The sequence below is a fragment of the Oncorhynchus clarkii genome, chromosome 2 (assembly GCF_045791955.1).
Source record: "Oncorhynchus clarkii lewisi isolate Uvic-CL-2024 chromosome 2, UVic_Ocla_1.0, whole genome shotgun sequence".
Classification (NCBI taxonomy): domain Eukaryota; kingdom Metazoa; phylum Chordata; class Actinopteri; order Salmoniformes; family Salmonidae; genus Oncorhynchus; species Oncorhynchus clarkii.
The window spans coordinates 69113908-69128352 of record NC_092148.1 but is presented as its reverse complement, the minus strand read 5'-3'; the positions used below and the strand labels follow the sequence as shown (position 1 = coordinate 69128352).

General features: G+C 44.6%; 1 protein-coding gene across 13 annotated transcripts in view; it reads left to right on the top strand.

Annotated features, from left to right (window-relative positions):
- The window catches only part of LOC139372854 (serine/threonine-protein phosphatase 6 regulatory subunit 2-like), a 28671-nt gene that overhangs the window by 262 nt on the left and 13964 nt on the right, over window positions 1-14445 (top strand). For 4 of the 13 annotated variants that reach the window (XR_011627487.1, XM_071112759.1, XM_071112695.1 and 1 more), the window contains exons 2-24: window positions 145-216; window positions 683-816; window positions 1130-1265; window positions 1364-1462; window positions 1536-1722; window positions 2660-2797; window positions 2887-2952; window positions 3044-3156; window positions 3237-3350; window positions 3485-3605; window positions 5013-5204; window positions 5283-5624; window positions 5719-5783; window positions 7595-7710; window positions 7801-7886; window positions 10472-10549; window positions 10641-10738; window positions 11677-11731; window positions 11872-11996; window positions 12376-12536; window positions 12728-13127; window positions 13218-13303; window positions 13905-14130. Coding sequence is in view for 10 of the 13 variants with exons in the window: in XM_071112759.1 (XP_070968860.1) it covers window positions 1138-1265; window positions 1364-1462; window positions 1536-1722; window positions 2660-2797; window positions 2887-2952; window positions 3044-3156; window positions 3237-3350; window positions 3485-3605; window positions 5013-5204; window positions 5283-5624; window positions 5719-5783; window positions 7595-7710; window positions 7801-7886; window positions 10472-10549; window positions 10641-10738; window positions 11677-11731; window positions 11872-11996; window positions 12376-12536; window positions 12728-13127; window positions 13218-13303; window positions 13905-14130 (2996 nt within the window). In the remaining 3 variants the exon portion in view is untranslated. Of the gene's footprint in view, window positions 1-10; window positions 217-682; window positions 817-1126; window positions 1266-1363; window positions 1463-1535; window positions 1723-2659; window positions 2798-2886; window positions 2953-3043; window positions 3157-3236; window positions 3351-3484; window positions 3606-5012; window positions 5205-5282; window positions 5625-5718; window positions 5784-7594; window positions 7711-7800; window positions 7887-10471; window positions 10550-10640; window positions 10739-11676; window positions 11732-11871; window positions 11997-12375; window positions 12537-12727; window positions 13128-13217; window positions 13304-13904; window positions 14131-14445 lie in introns of those variants that run through there. The other 9 variants (XM_071112764.1, XM_071112722.1, XM_071112752.1 and 6 more) reach the window with 5 other exon arrangements.

Below are 14445 nucleotides of genomic sequence, written 5' to 3'. Positions count from 1 at the left end.
GAATATTCAAGAAGCGCAGTATCTTTGGCACACCAATAAACCACACATGCTCGGCGTAGATTTGATTGCTCGTTCCCGCAATAGTGTCCGCCATTTTGATTTAAAATATGTGAGAATCCTTTTCTGTCTTGCTCCAATCTCCAGGATAAAAGCGACAACTAATTTACTGAACCTGGGATTGTCCTATACACAGTTGGAAGGGTCAGGCAGCTTCTGGTGAGTTGACAAGAAAACACTCGACAGATTACTGACATATTTGGTTAAATAACCTGGACGTGCATCACCAGTTGGCTGGTTTGGAACGTAAACAAAATGCTAAGCTAGCAGGTTAATTAACAACACTGACGCACTGAAGCTAAAGTCAAGGTAGGTGCTTGTCGTAGTTTAGCTGAGAATTCTCAACCCCGCGATATCGTGGAGATGATAGTTCCCAGAGTCGTAGCTGTGACATGGCAAGATTGCAATAATCAGCCTGGCTATATACGCAGTCTAACGTTAATTAGCAGCGCGTAAGCTAGCAACAACATCCGGATTCTACTAGCTAGCTAATATATGCTCAGACATTTGACAGTCATGGATAGCTAGCCACCTTGCTACGCAGCACTGCATCCTAAAGATGAGGAGAGTCAGCTGTGTGTGCTGGAAGACACTAATTACTGTTATCTCTCTCTATCACTTTCAGGTTGCAGAGGTAGTGATGGCTTGTGTGTGAGGGAGTGTGTGTGTAATCATCCATACAGATTCATGACCGTTCCTACCTGCATATTTGAAATAAATGACTGAAGAGGTCTGACCTAGGACACACATTTTACTAAGGTAAGAAGAAAACACACTCACACCTGACACATTATGCTCACTTAAAGATATAATCTAGACTATCTGTTCACTTCAGGTTTAAAGTGCTTCCCCTGTAAACTGAGTGTGTGTCTGACTGTCACCCCCCCCCCCCCCCCCCCAAAAAAAAATCATACCCCCTCCCCCAAATCATACCCTCTCCTTGCATCCTTCTTTAGCAAGACAATAGGAAACCTCATAAAACACAAGACCAAACAGAAAAATTAAAGTTGCAAAACCTATGATACACAGTGAAGTTGGTGTTTTCTATTCACTGTGTCTCTCCTCCCAGCAGCAGCAGCCATGTTCTGGAAGTTTGACCTGCACACGTCGTCCCAGCTGGAGGCCCTGCTTGAGAAGGACGATGTCACGCTCACTGAGCTCATGGAGGAGGAGGATGTACTGCAGGAGTGCAAGGCCCAGAACCGCAGGTTAGCCTTTAACATTAGCCCCTGCACACTTTTTATTAGCATTAGCTTTAGCATTTCCAATGCTAACAAGTGTCTGTTGGCTCCTCTCTGGGCCCCAGGCTGCTGGTCTTCCTGTCCCAGGACACCTGCATGCAAGAGCTGCTGCACCTCATCACCACAGAGCCACCTGCTGGTCTGGAAGAGATCAAACGCTTCAAGTGAGTCGATGCACACATGCACGTACGTCCAGTCAGTCACTGGGATGCTTCAATGAGCGTGTGTGTGTTCCAGGCATCCTAACATAGCATGTGAGCTGCTGACGAGTGATGTAGGGGTGATAAATGATAAGCTGGGGGGAGAGAAGCCTCTTCTGGACATCCTGTACTCCTTCCTGGAGCAGCCCCCTCCCCTCAACCCCCTCCTCGCATCCTTCTTCAGCAAGACCATTGGAAACCTCATCACACGCAAGACCGAACAGGTACAGTAACAAACACATCTTACACACAGTTAAAGGGATACTTCGGGGTTTAGGCAATTAAGCCTTATTTCCTACTTACCCAGAGTCAGATGAACTCATGGATACCATTTTTATGTCTGTGTGTGCATTTTGAAGGTAGTATATCGTTAGCTTAGTGCTTTTGTTGGAAGTCTCCACAAACTACTAGCCAGCTCCTCTCAAAAGCAGGGAAATGGACTTAACTACTCCAAAGCTGGGTGGTTGGTCATGTATATTCTTACAAAGCAATACATAGTAATCAATATTTAATAAATTCGTACATTTTTCTGATAATCACAAGAAACAAGGATCTATCCACTTCCTCATTCTGTCCCCTTGTCACATAGAGATTGCAATTTTGTATCTGTCTGTGGCACTACCCATGCGCTCACAGGCGCAATAATGGGACAGATACAGCATTGCGATCTCTGTGACAACGGAGCAGGATGAGGAATTGGATATAATCTTGTTTCTTATGATAATCAGTCAAATTAACACATTTATAGAATATTGACTTGTATAGCCTTATAAAACTAAATTACCAACCACCCAGCTTTGGAGTAGTTAGGTCTATTACCCTGCTTTTGAGAGGAGCTAGTTGTTCCTGGAGACTTCCAGCAATTGCGCTATGCTAACAATATACTACATTCAACTTTGTTCAAACTGCATGCGGAGACATAAAAATGGTATCCATGAGTTTGTCTGACTCTCGGCAAGTAGGGGGAAAAAGGCTTAATTGCCTAAACCCTGAAGCATCCCTTTAATGGTTCTAATCTGGTTGTTGTGTTCCGTTTCCTGCAGAGCAATGATTTCGTCTCTCTAATGTAGATTAATAAAATTGGTTAGAACCTATATTTCAACAATATAGATTATTTTCAGTTGATCTGGGTGACAGGTGGTTGTGTTGTGGTCTCTGTAGGTGATCTCCTTCTTGCGGGGAAAGGAGGGTTTCCTGGGTCTGGTTCTTAAACACATCAACACATCGGCCATGATGGACCTCCTGCTACGCCTCATCAGCTGTGTCGATCCTGCTCCTCTCCGACAAGACACACTCAATGTATGTCACACACACACACACACACACACACACACACACCCTCGGTGTGACTTAAAATATGTAATGGTGTGTTTGTGTTCCCTCTGCAGTGGTTGAATGAAGAGCGGCTGGCTCAGAGGCTCATAGAACTCATTCACCCTGGGAAAGACACGGAGGTGAGACACACACACACACACACACACACACACACAATCTACTGATGACTACAGTGCTGTCAGAGGAGTAATGTAGCCAAATGTGTTTCAGAGACAGTCAAATGCGTCCCAGACTGTGTGTGACATCATCCGTTTGAGCAGAGACCAGACCAATCAGCTCCAAGAGAACTCTGAGGCCGACCCTCTGCTTGCCGTGCTGGAGTCGTAAGTCTCTCTCTCTCTCTCTCTCACACTCACACACCTACCTACCTACCTGTAATTCCCTCTGTCCTGTGTTCCTGCAGGCAGGAGTGTGTGAGTCAGCTGCTGGACAACATGTTTGTGGGAGAGAGCAAAGAGAGCTGCATCGTCTACGGAACTCAAGTCCTTCTCACCTTACTGGAGATCAGGAGGCCGGGGTTGGTGTTCCATTCTCACATTCCTATAAAGCCTACCAAATAGGATGTATAGGAATTTGGTCATAGGCTAGCCCCTCTTTGACTCACAGATTTTCACAAATCCTAACTGTGTGTTTGGTGTGTGTGTGTTCCAGAGTGGAAGGTGTGCTGGATGTGTGTGTTCTGGGATATGAAAGGTGTGTCGTCAGCAGCATCCTGCAGGCTGTCCAACCCCACCTCAAACACTACCACCAACTACTGCTGGATCCTCCCAGGGTAAACTCGCTCGCGCGCGCGCGCACACACACACACACACACACACCCACCCACACACAGGGTTGGGCGGTTTTCATATTGTCCTTTTCTCATCCTGGGATTTACGGTATTAGTACACAAGGGGGCACCAAAAAAACGTTTTAAATAGCCCATCGGGTGTCTATTACCAGAATGCTAACAAAATTAGCACAAGTAATGGTGAACGAGCGATCAGTGGAGAAAAAAAAGGAAATGGACAGTGAAAATAACAGTAGCGAATCTTTACAGGTGGTACTGGGACAAAGTCGATGTGCGGGGGCACCGGTTAGTCGGGCTAATTGAGGTAATATGTGGGTGTATAGTTAAAGTGACAATGCATAGATGATGAGTAGCAGCAGTGTAAAATAGGGTGTTTTTCATGCAGGAAAAAAAGATACAACGCAGAAATATCTTGCTGCGTTTTTTTCGACGCAGATCTAAAATGCTTCTTATTGTAATTTCTGCTCGGGATCGAACGCATTTTGTGCTTCAGTTGTACTTCTCCACTCGGATGAGAGTTCACGAATGAACCGGCATTCTATCACCAGACAGCGCTCTGACTGATGTGTAGCTACATTTACCGGTACCTTTCTCTGTGTAGCCAGCTTAATTTTCTTAGGTAAAATGCTAGATTAACTTAAAACAAAACATTAGGAAATGTAGCTGGCTACATTCTTTCTATAAATACACTTTAGAAATATGGCAGCCATGCATTGTTTTTGCAAAAAAAATACCATTCTTTTTCATTGTAAGCTCATTCACTTATGTGGCTGCCAGCCAAATAGAGTAGCACTTCTGTTGTCATCTGATGAAAATTAAGCTATTTTCTGCCGAATGTGTTGCACTAATATATTTTCTGTGATGGATAACTTTAGTTGCATGTCCCTGATCACTCTGTTGAAGCAAAAAAACACAACTTTCAATATAAAACGCGACCCCTGTCAATACACAGCTGGACTCAACCTGCTCCCGCTTTCTCCCGTTGTGCTATTTACAAACAAACAGGAGATGGCTCAACTGTTCTGTGGAACTAAGGTAAGCTTCATAATGTAATGTGACCGGTGAAATGAGGAACGAGATCTGCTTTATCTCTTAACATATTGCACAAGTTGACTGCAGGTATTTACTTAAGTATATATAAAAATGTTTTGGAAAAACTTCAAATAAATAGTTGTAATGTTGACGCTATTGAAAAACCATTCTGTGGCTATTTCCAAGTACCTCAGTATACTGTGCAAGCCTATGCACACCTTCAACATACACACATCCTGTATTCTCTATGTCACCCTTCCAGTCTTGCGGTGTTATACATTCTTGGAGCTGTAATGTCAGCTATTCATCACACCATAAAACTAAATTACATCTGTGTCTATGTGCGTGTGTTTCTAGCGGACCCCCATGCTGACCAGTCTAGGTGTGTTGGAGGTGCCACTGGGTAACTGTCGTCTCCATGTGGCCAGACTAATGGCCTCCCTACTACAGACCACTAACATGAGTTATTACACCTGTTTTGACGACACGATTTATAACAACACCGTCACACTGGAGCTCTGCAGACTCCAGACCATAAGCCTCCTACTGGTGAGTATACTCGCACACACCATGTCCTGGTTTGTATACATATTTTATCTGTTAACCTGTTTGTGTTGTGTGTTGCAGGACCTGTTCTTTAAGTACACCTGGAACAACTTCCTGCACTTCCAAGTGGAACTGTGTGTGGCAGCCATTCTCAGCCACTCTGCTCAGGAGGAGAGCCCCCAGGTTGGCCTGGTTATCCAGGAAAGGCCCTTGGTTCCCCTGGAGGACATTCCCCAGGCCAGCTTTGTGGCCCAGGAAAATCCCATGTTTCCCCAGAAGGAGAATCCTCAGGGCAGCCTCCCGACCCAGGAAAAACCCAGGCTTCAGCAGGAGCCCCAGGAAAACCATGCCTTGCCTGGCCCCAAACCACCACTGCCCTCTGTTCCTCCTGACATCTCCACACATAACCCACTGGTGACCCATGTACGTGTCTCTGTCTGCCTGTGTTTATCTAACATATTCTCTCTCAAGGTCTCCCTCTCCCTCACTCTCTTTCTTTCTCTCTCTCCATCTGTAGTTGTTTCAGGACTGTCGTCTGGTTCAGAGGATATTGGAGGCCTGGGAGGAGAATGATAAGACTCAGTAAGACACTCAGTGCTGGAGAAAATAGAGCCCTAAGGAGGCGCAAGTGTCAAACGCACATTAGTTTGCAATTTTGTAATCTAAATACTGGTGCGGTGGCATTTTCCAGCCCTAACGCCAGGTTCGGCAATTTACCTGTCTAACATTAGCGCGAGGAGGGGTGGCAATATTTGAGGTGTGTCATTAAAAACAAGCGCAAAAGTGAAAACTTCATGCAGCGCTAATGGGAAGTTTTAAGACTCACAAAAAGCATGTCTTAAGGGTAATGCAATTAATAATGACATGGATGTTGAGAGTGGAAGTGCAGCCTTACCAGCCATAATGCACAGTGCCCATGGAAGAGGGATGTGCCCGTGAATCTTGTATTTACAAACATAAAAAAACAATTGCTTTCCCCTCATTTTATTTCAAAACCAAGCATAGCCTACCCTCCCCTCAATCAAAGTTGGTTTAACAGCATCGCATAGGTGCATCTTTTTATCCTGGCCATTAGCCAAGTAGCCTACGAATGAAGGCTTCTAAATGGTCTACTGAGAGTGCTTTGAAATATTTTAGGTTTTTGCCCTCATGCTATCCATCTCCATTTTCAAAGAGCGCCCTTTATCCGATTACCAAAGACATGCTCCTCCAAACTATTCAGTCCTCCTATAATGCCATATCAATGATACAATTGTATTTTGTGTAGTCATGTGAATGTTATGAGTAAAGACATTTAGGCTTACGTGTTTACATGGTGCCATGGAATGAGAGAAGCGATTTTATGATATAACGCTTCTGACCCCGTCCGATTTAGAAATAATGTTGGTGTTTTAATAAACAGATTGCTTTTTTTTGTTTGATATCAAGCCCTCAATAAGCTGCCCTTACCCGACGCTACTAAGGCTGGTTCAACAGCAATGCGTTGTGTTTTTTATCCTGGCATTGCAAAGTAGCCTTCCATGAAAGGTGTTTAAATGGTCTATTCGTCTGAGTTAATTTTGCTTGTTCGAGTATCCATCTCCAAAGAGTGCCTCATCTGGTTACCAAAGACGCACTCCTCTAGACTTAATTAAATTATTCTGTCCTATAATGCAATAGCAACAGTATGCCTATGCTATATTGAGAACGTGCCTCACACATACAATTTATGGGAGCCTAGTATTTTTTTATTTTAGGAGAAGTGCAATGAGTAAGGACATGTAGGCGTGGTTAGGCTCGTTGAAGAGAATTGTTACGTTGACCAGCAACACTCCAAACAGGCTATTGAGCAAACACTGGATTAAAAAATAAAATAACAACATTTCTGTTGCTAATTGTTACTGTAGCCTATGCAATTTAAAAACTGTAGGATCAATCCACAATGGACCAGAAAGAGAATATTCTGTACTCCAAGACGAATTGGTGTTGATGACAATGCAAATGCTGTCAGTAACCTACAGAACTTGAAACAAAACACATTCAGTATTAAGCCATGGAACATGTTGATTGGCCAGTGAGTGGCCAAGCCCTCATCACACCGACAGCTTGTTTATTCATCAAAACCCAGCCATTTCATGCCACTGCCAGCTATTGCGCTCATATTTCCCTCTGAAAATATAACAAATATTTCTGGCACACCCTGAACCTATTAAGCTCTGCCAGCGCTTAGATTTACCACTGCGTTAGGTTTGTTAATAGAGCCCTCAAACTGTTAAAGTTAAACAGATTCAACAGTTCAGCTGTTTTTGCTCTTGTTTTGTCATCTGTGATTGGTTTGTCACGAGTGTAGGTTGTTAACGTTTATAAATGTAATTGTGCATGTTACATTTTCTCATGAACGTGTGTGTTCTCAGGGCAGAGGGGGGTATGAGGAGAGGCTACATGGGTCACCTGACAAGAATCGCTAATACTGTAGTCTGTAACATGGAGAAAGGACCAGTCCGCATCCAGATCAGCAGCCTTATTACAGGTAGGGCTGTATGTGTTACTTAGGCCTACGGACATAGCAAGCTTATTGTAGAGTAAATATGTGTGAAGCTCTCTACTGTCTGTGTTGCAGAGCTGCCTAAGGATTGCAGGGGGCGCTGGGAGAGCTTTGTAGACCAGGCCCTGACAGAGACCAACAGGAAGAACACTGTAGACCTGGTACACATACCTACCTGCTCACACAAATGCACACCAGTGATTCCCATAGCATTTTCTTCAGGAGTGGTGGCAAGGGTAGCCGGGGGGGTGTGCATTGGTACAAGCGGGGGACTTTGCCAATAAGCCAACGACTATCCATTTAAGTGCGTGTCTCGTCATTAAAATATATATATATATTGAGGAACAACAACAAACTTAATCCATTTTAGTATAAGGCTGTAGCGTAACTTTTTCTACATTTTATGTTACAGCCTTAGTCTAAAATGTATTAAATAGTTTATCAATCGACGCACAATACTCCATAATGACAAAGCTAACACAGGTTTTTTTTTTGTTGTAAAAATGTTTTTTTTAAATACTGAAATATGACATTTACATTAGCATTCAGACCCTTTACTCAGTACTTTGTTGAAGCCCCTTTGGCAGTGATTACAGCCTTGAGTCTTCTTGGGTATAAGCTTGGCACATCTGTATTTGGGGAGTTTATCCCTTTGCAGATCCTGTCAAGCGCTGTCGGGTTGGATGGGGAGCATCGCTGCACAGTTATTTTCAGGGCTCTTGATCGGGTTCAAGTCCGGGCTCTGGCTGGGCCACTCAAAGACATTCAGAGACTTGTCCTGAAGCCACTCCTGTGTTGTCTTGACTGTGTGCATAGTGTCATTGTCCTGTTGGAAGATGAACCCAGTCTGAGGTCCTGAGCTTTCTGGAGCGTATTTTCATCAAGGATCTCTGTACTTTGCTCCATTCATCTTTCCCTCGATCCTGACTAGTTTCCCCAGTCTCTGCCGCTAAAAAACATCCCCCGAGCTTGATGCTGCCACCACCATGCTTCATCGTAGGGATGGTGCCATCCTCCAGATGTGATGTTTGGCATTCAGGCTAAGGAACCTTGTTTCGCATGGTCTGAGAGTCCTTTAGGTGCCTTTTGGCGAACTCCTCATTAACAGGCACTGCCGCCCACCTGGAGTGACTTCCGTCTGGCCACTCTACCATAAAGGCCGGAGTGCTGCAGAGATGGTTGTCCTTCTGGAAGGTTCTACCATCTCCACAGAGGAACTCTGGAGCTCTGTCAGTGACCATCGGGTTCTTGTTCACCTCCCTGACCAAGGCCTTCCTCCCCTGATTGCTCTGTTTGGCTGGGTGTCCAGCTCTAGGAAGAGTCTTGGTGGTTCCAAACTTCTTCCATTTAAGGATGGAGGCCACTGTCTTCTTGGGGATCTTCAATGCTGCTGAAATGTTTTGGTACTGTTCCCCAGATCTGTGCCTCGACACAATCCTGTCTCGGAGCTCTACGGTCAATTCCGTCGACCTCATGGCTTGGTTTTTGCTCTGACATGCACTGTCAACTGTGGGACCTTATATAGACAGGTGTGTGCTTTTCCAAATCATGTCCAATCAATTGAATTGACCAGAGGTGGACTCAAAGTTGTAGAAACATCTCAAGGATGATCAATGGAAACAGGATGCACCTGAGCTCAATTTCCAGCCTCATAGCAAAGGGTCTGAATACTTATGTAAATAAGGTATTTTTATCAATTTACAAAAACATTTAACCTGTTTTCGCTTTGTCATTATGGGGTATTGTGTGTAGATTGTTTTTAAAAACATTTAATTAATTTTAAAAAGCTGTAACGTAACAACATTTTGGAAAAAGTCAAGGGGTCGGAATACTTTCCGAACACTGTTTTTTATTTGATATATAATATTTTATTTTGCAACAGTTTAGCAGCTAAATGAATATAGGGGGAACTCTGCATACCACAAATATATACGCAACAATTTCTAAGATTTTACTGAGTTTCAGTTCATATAAGGAAATCAGTCAATTTAAATAAATACATTTGGTCCTAATCGATGGATTTCACATGACTGGGCAGGAGCGCAGCCATTGGTGGGCCTGGGAGGGCATAGACCCACCCACTGGGGAGCCAGGCCCAAGCAATCCAAATGAGGTTTTCCCCACAAAACAGCTTTATTACATACAGAAATACTCCTCAGTTTCATCAGCTGTCCGGGTGGCTGGCCTGAGAGGATCCAGCTGGTGAAGAATCCAGATGTGGAGGTCCTGGGCTGGCGTGGTTACACGTGGTCTGCGGTTATGAGGCCGGTTCACCAGATTCTCTAAAATTACGTTGGAAGCGGCTTATGGTAGAGAAATGGCTTTTGGTAGAGAAATGATCATTCAATTCTCTGGAAACAGCTCTGGTGGACATTCCTGAAGTAAGCATGCCAATTGCACGCTCCCGCCAAACTTGAGACATCTGTGGCGTTGTGTGACAAAAATGCACATTTTAGTGGCTTTTATTGTCCCCAGCACAAGATGTACCTGTGTAATGATCATGCTGTTTAATCAGCTTCTTGATATGCCACACCTGTCAGGTGGATAGATTATCTTGGTAAAGGAGAAATGTTCACTTACAGGGATGTAAACACATTTTTGCACCAAATTTGAGAAATAAGAAATAAAATAAAACATTCTAGGATCTTTTCAGCTCATGAAACAGGACCAACACTTTACAACTTACATTTTATTTTTTGTTCAGTATATATACACATGTAAAACCCCTGGCTTCTGTGTGTTCCAGGTGTCTCACAACCTGCGCTCCTCCAGTGAAGACGACGACCGACAGAGTCCCTTCCCCAAAGAGCTGTCACTGCAACAGGTACACGAATTTAGAAAGTCATCTACTGCTCCTACTCTGTCCTGGTAGCTACCATGATCTAGGTCTGTTTTATATGACTGATATCTTACAGACATTCTCAGACTACCAAATCCAGCAGATGACTGCTAACTTTGTGGATCAGTTTGGCTTCAATGACGACGAGTTCTCAGAACACAGCGACAACATCAGGTAAGACGCACAAACGTGACATCAAGTAAGTTCAATCGAACAAATGTATTTGTCACATACACATGGTTAGCAGGTCTTAATGCAAGTGTAGCGAAATGCTTGTGCTTCTAGTTCCGACCATGCAGTAATATCTAACAAGTAATATAACCTAACAATTTCACAACTACTACCTTATACACACAAGTGTAAAGGAATGAATATGTACATAAAAATATATAAATGAGTGATGGCCGAATGGCATATGCACTATGCAGTAGATGGTATAGAGTACAGTATATGAGATGAGTAATGTAGGGTAAGTAAACATTAAATAATATAAAGTGGCTAGTGATAAATTGATTACATCAATTTTTCCATTATTAAAGTGGCTGGAGTTGAGTCAGTATGTTGGCAGCTGCCACTCAATGTTAGTGGTGGCTGTTTAACAGTCTGATGGCCTTGAGATAGAAGCTGTTTTTCAGTCTCTGTCCCAGCTTTGATGCACCTGTACTGACCTCGCCTTCTGGATGATAGCGGGGTGAACAGGCAGTGGCTCGGGTGGTTGTTGTCCTTGATGATCTTTGGCCTTCCTGTGACATCGGGTGGTGTAGGTGTCCTGGAGGGCAGGTAGTTTTCACCCGGTGATGCGTTGTGCAGTCCTCACTACCCTCTGGAGAGCCTTCCGGTTATGGGCGGAGCAGCTGCCGTACCAGGCAGTGATGCAGCCCGACAGGATGCTCTCGATTGCGTCTGTAGAAGTTTGAGTGTTTTTGGTGACGAGCCAAATTTCTTCAGCCTCCTGAGGTTGACGAGGCGCTGCTGCACCTTCTTCACCTCGCTGTCTGTGTGGGTGGACCATTTCAGATTGTCCGTAATGTGTACGCCGAGGAACTTAAAACTTAACTTCCTTAAGTGGTTCTGACTTGATTATGACTGAGTGTGTATGTTCTGTGCTGCAGTGCCACCTTTGACCGGATCAAAGAGATCAACTTCAACGTGGACACAGAGGACACTGTGAGTGACTGAGTCAATAGTATCTACCTCATATGTGCTTCCAGTTTTGAAATTTACTGTCTGTCATTACCTAAAATGCTCTTGGAGTACAGTCATGCAGGGAATCTATACGTATACATTGTGTTTGCGTTCGCTCACAGGCTAAGACTGCAGCATTTGAGGCCTGCACTAAAGAGAAGATCCAGTTGTTTGATGACAGCGAGGAAGAAGACATCTGGGAGGAGAGAGAGATCAACTATACTATGCACACCAAGTCTAGGACCAGGTACACACAAACTCATTAACAATACAACACACCGGGACTTTGTACACACACACACAGGCCTACATATATGCTATCTTAACTTGAGCCTGCTTCTCACGGCAGGAAAATAATCCTTCAACAGGAAATGTGGATTATAGTTAATGGAAATGTTTGTGTGGGTTAATGCATTTTTTTTGTTAGGGAAAATCAAATCTGACATTTTAAAGTTACAAACTTTAGGAGCCTTTTAAACCTTGAATATACTAGAATTTGCTTTTCCTGATGCTCAGGAAAATTCTTTGAAAACAGAGTGATCCAATTTAGACCGGAGATCTACATACATACAGACACACACACACACACACACACACACACGTAATGCTCTCTCTTGGTTTCTCAGGTTTGGGGGGCCACAGACGTCTGTTGGATCGGCTCAGAGTGATGGGATGAGCGATACTCCTGATAAGTCAACAGGTTCTGACACAGAGGGGGAGGTGCCTAATGAGGTCACAGGTCAGACTGAACACAGCAAGAACATCAGCCAGACAGAGACTGCACAGAGTAAGGATGACTATTTGACCCCAGGTCTGCTTGTGTGGGTGGGGGTATTTCATGGGTTTGCTGTGGAGTGTTTTTGTTTGTGGGGTGTTTTTGTGGTTGTGTGTGGTTCTAGTTTTCTTTGGTTGTGTGTTGCTGTGGTAGTATAAGTTTTTGTGTGTCTGGTGCTTTTTCTGAGTTGTCGTTTCTCTCAGGCCCTGGCTGGGCGGCTAGTTTCGGGGAGGTGAACTTTAACTCCCCCTCATCTGGAGTGGACCCATGGGGTAGCCCCGCCCCCAAGCCTGGAGTGGGTGTAGACCCATGGGGTAGCCCCGCCCCCAAGCCTGGAGTGGGTGTAGACCCATGGGGTAGCCCCGCCCCCAAGCCTGGAGTGGGTGTAGACCCATGGGGTAGCCCCGCCCCCACGCCTGGAGTGGGTGTAGACCCATGGGTTAGCCCCGCCCCCAAGCCTGGAGTGGGCGTAGACCCATGGGACAGCCCTGCCCCCAAGCACGGAGTGGCCGTAGACGCATGGGGAAGTCCCGCCCCACAGCCTGTAACTACAGAGGCTGAGAAGGGCTGGGCCAAGTTCACTGACTTTCAGCCCTTTTGCTGGTGAGTGCAGCAATGTTTCAGCCCATCTTTTTTAACCTTCTGCTGCTTATGTATAGGATTATATTCTGACACGTGTGTTTGTGTGTTCAGTTCAGAGACAGGTTTGAGATGCACTTCTCCAGTGGACTCGGAGATCTGTGGGTCAGACAAAACTAAACCCAGCCAGGGAATGAACCGTAAGTCTGTGTGTACTCTCCCTGCATTGTGAGTTGTTTGTGTACACTGAGTGTACAAAACATTAGGAACACCTTCCTAATATTGAGTTGCACCCCCTTTTGTCCTCAGAACCGCCTCAATTCGTTGGGGCGTGGACTCTACAAGGTGTCGAAAGTGTTCCACAGGGATGCTGGCCCATGTTGACTCCAATGCTACACACAGTTGTCAAGTTTGCTGGATGTCCTTTGGGTGGTGGATCATTCTTGATACACACAGGAATTGTTGAAAAACCCAGCAGTGTTGCAGTTTTTAACACACTCAAACCGGTGTGCTTGGCACCTACTACCATACCCAGTTCAAAGGCACTTCAATCTTTTGTCTTGCCCATTCACACTCTGAATGGCACACGTACACAATCCATGTCTCAGTTGTCTCAAGACGTAAAAATCCTTCTTTAACCTGTCTCCTCCCCTTCATTTACACTGATTGACGTGAATTTAACAAGTGACATCAATGAGGGATCATAGCTGGTCAGTCTGTCATGGAAAGAGCAGGTGTTCCTAATGCAAAGTGTGTTCACTTTGCAGAGCATGTGTGTATAATTGTGTGTTTTCTCTGCAGCATGTGTGTGGAGTGTGTGTGTGGCGAGGAAGGCTCCCCTGGTAGCATCAGACACCTCTTCATCAGGAGGCTCAGACAGCGAGGAAGAGGAAGAAAAGACTGAATCTGTTACTATGGAGATAGTATCCAAGGAAATGGTCACTACAGAGACCATCGTCACTACCGCCGGACTGGAGACCATCAGACTTAACATGAATGTCAAGAACGAGAGAGCTGGCTTCAACAGGTATATACAGTGCATTTGGAAAGAATTCAGACCCCTTCACTTTTTCCGCATTTTGTTACGTGACGGTCCCTCGTTAATCTACACACAATACACCATAATGACAAAGCAAAAACAGGTTTTAGACATTTTTGCAAATAGATATTTGTTGAAACTGATCACAATTACATAAGTATTCAGACCTTTTACTCAGTACTTTGTTGAATCACCTTTTGGCAGTGATTACAGCTTTGTCTTCTTGGGTATGATGCTACAAACTTGGCACACCTGTATTTGGGGAGTTTCTCCCTTCTCTGCTGATCCTCTCAAACTCTTGTC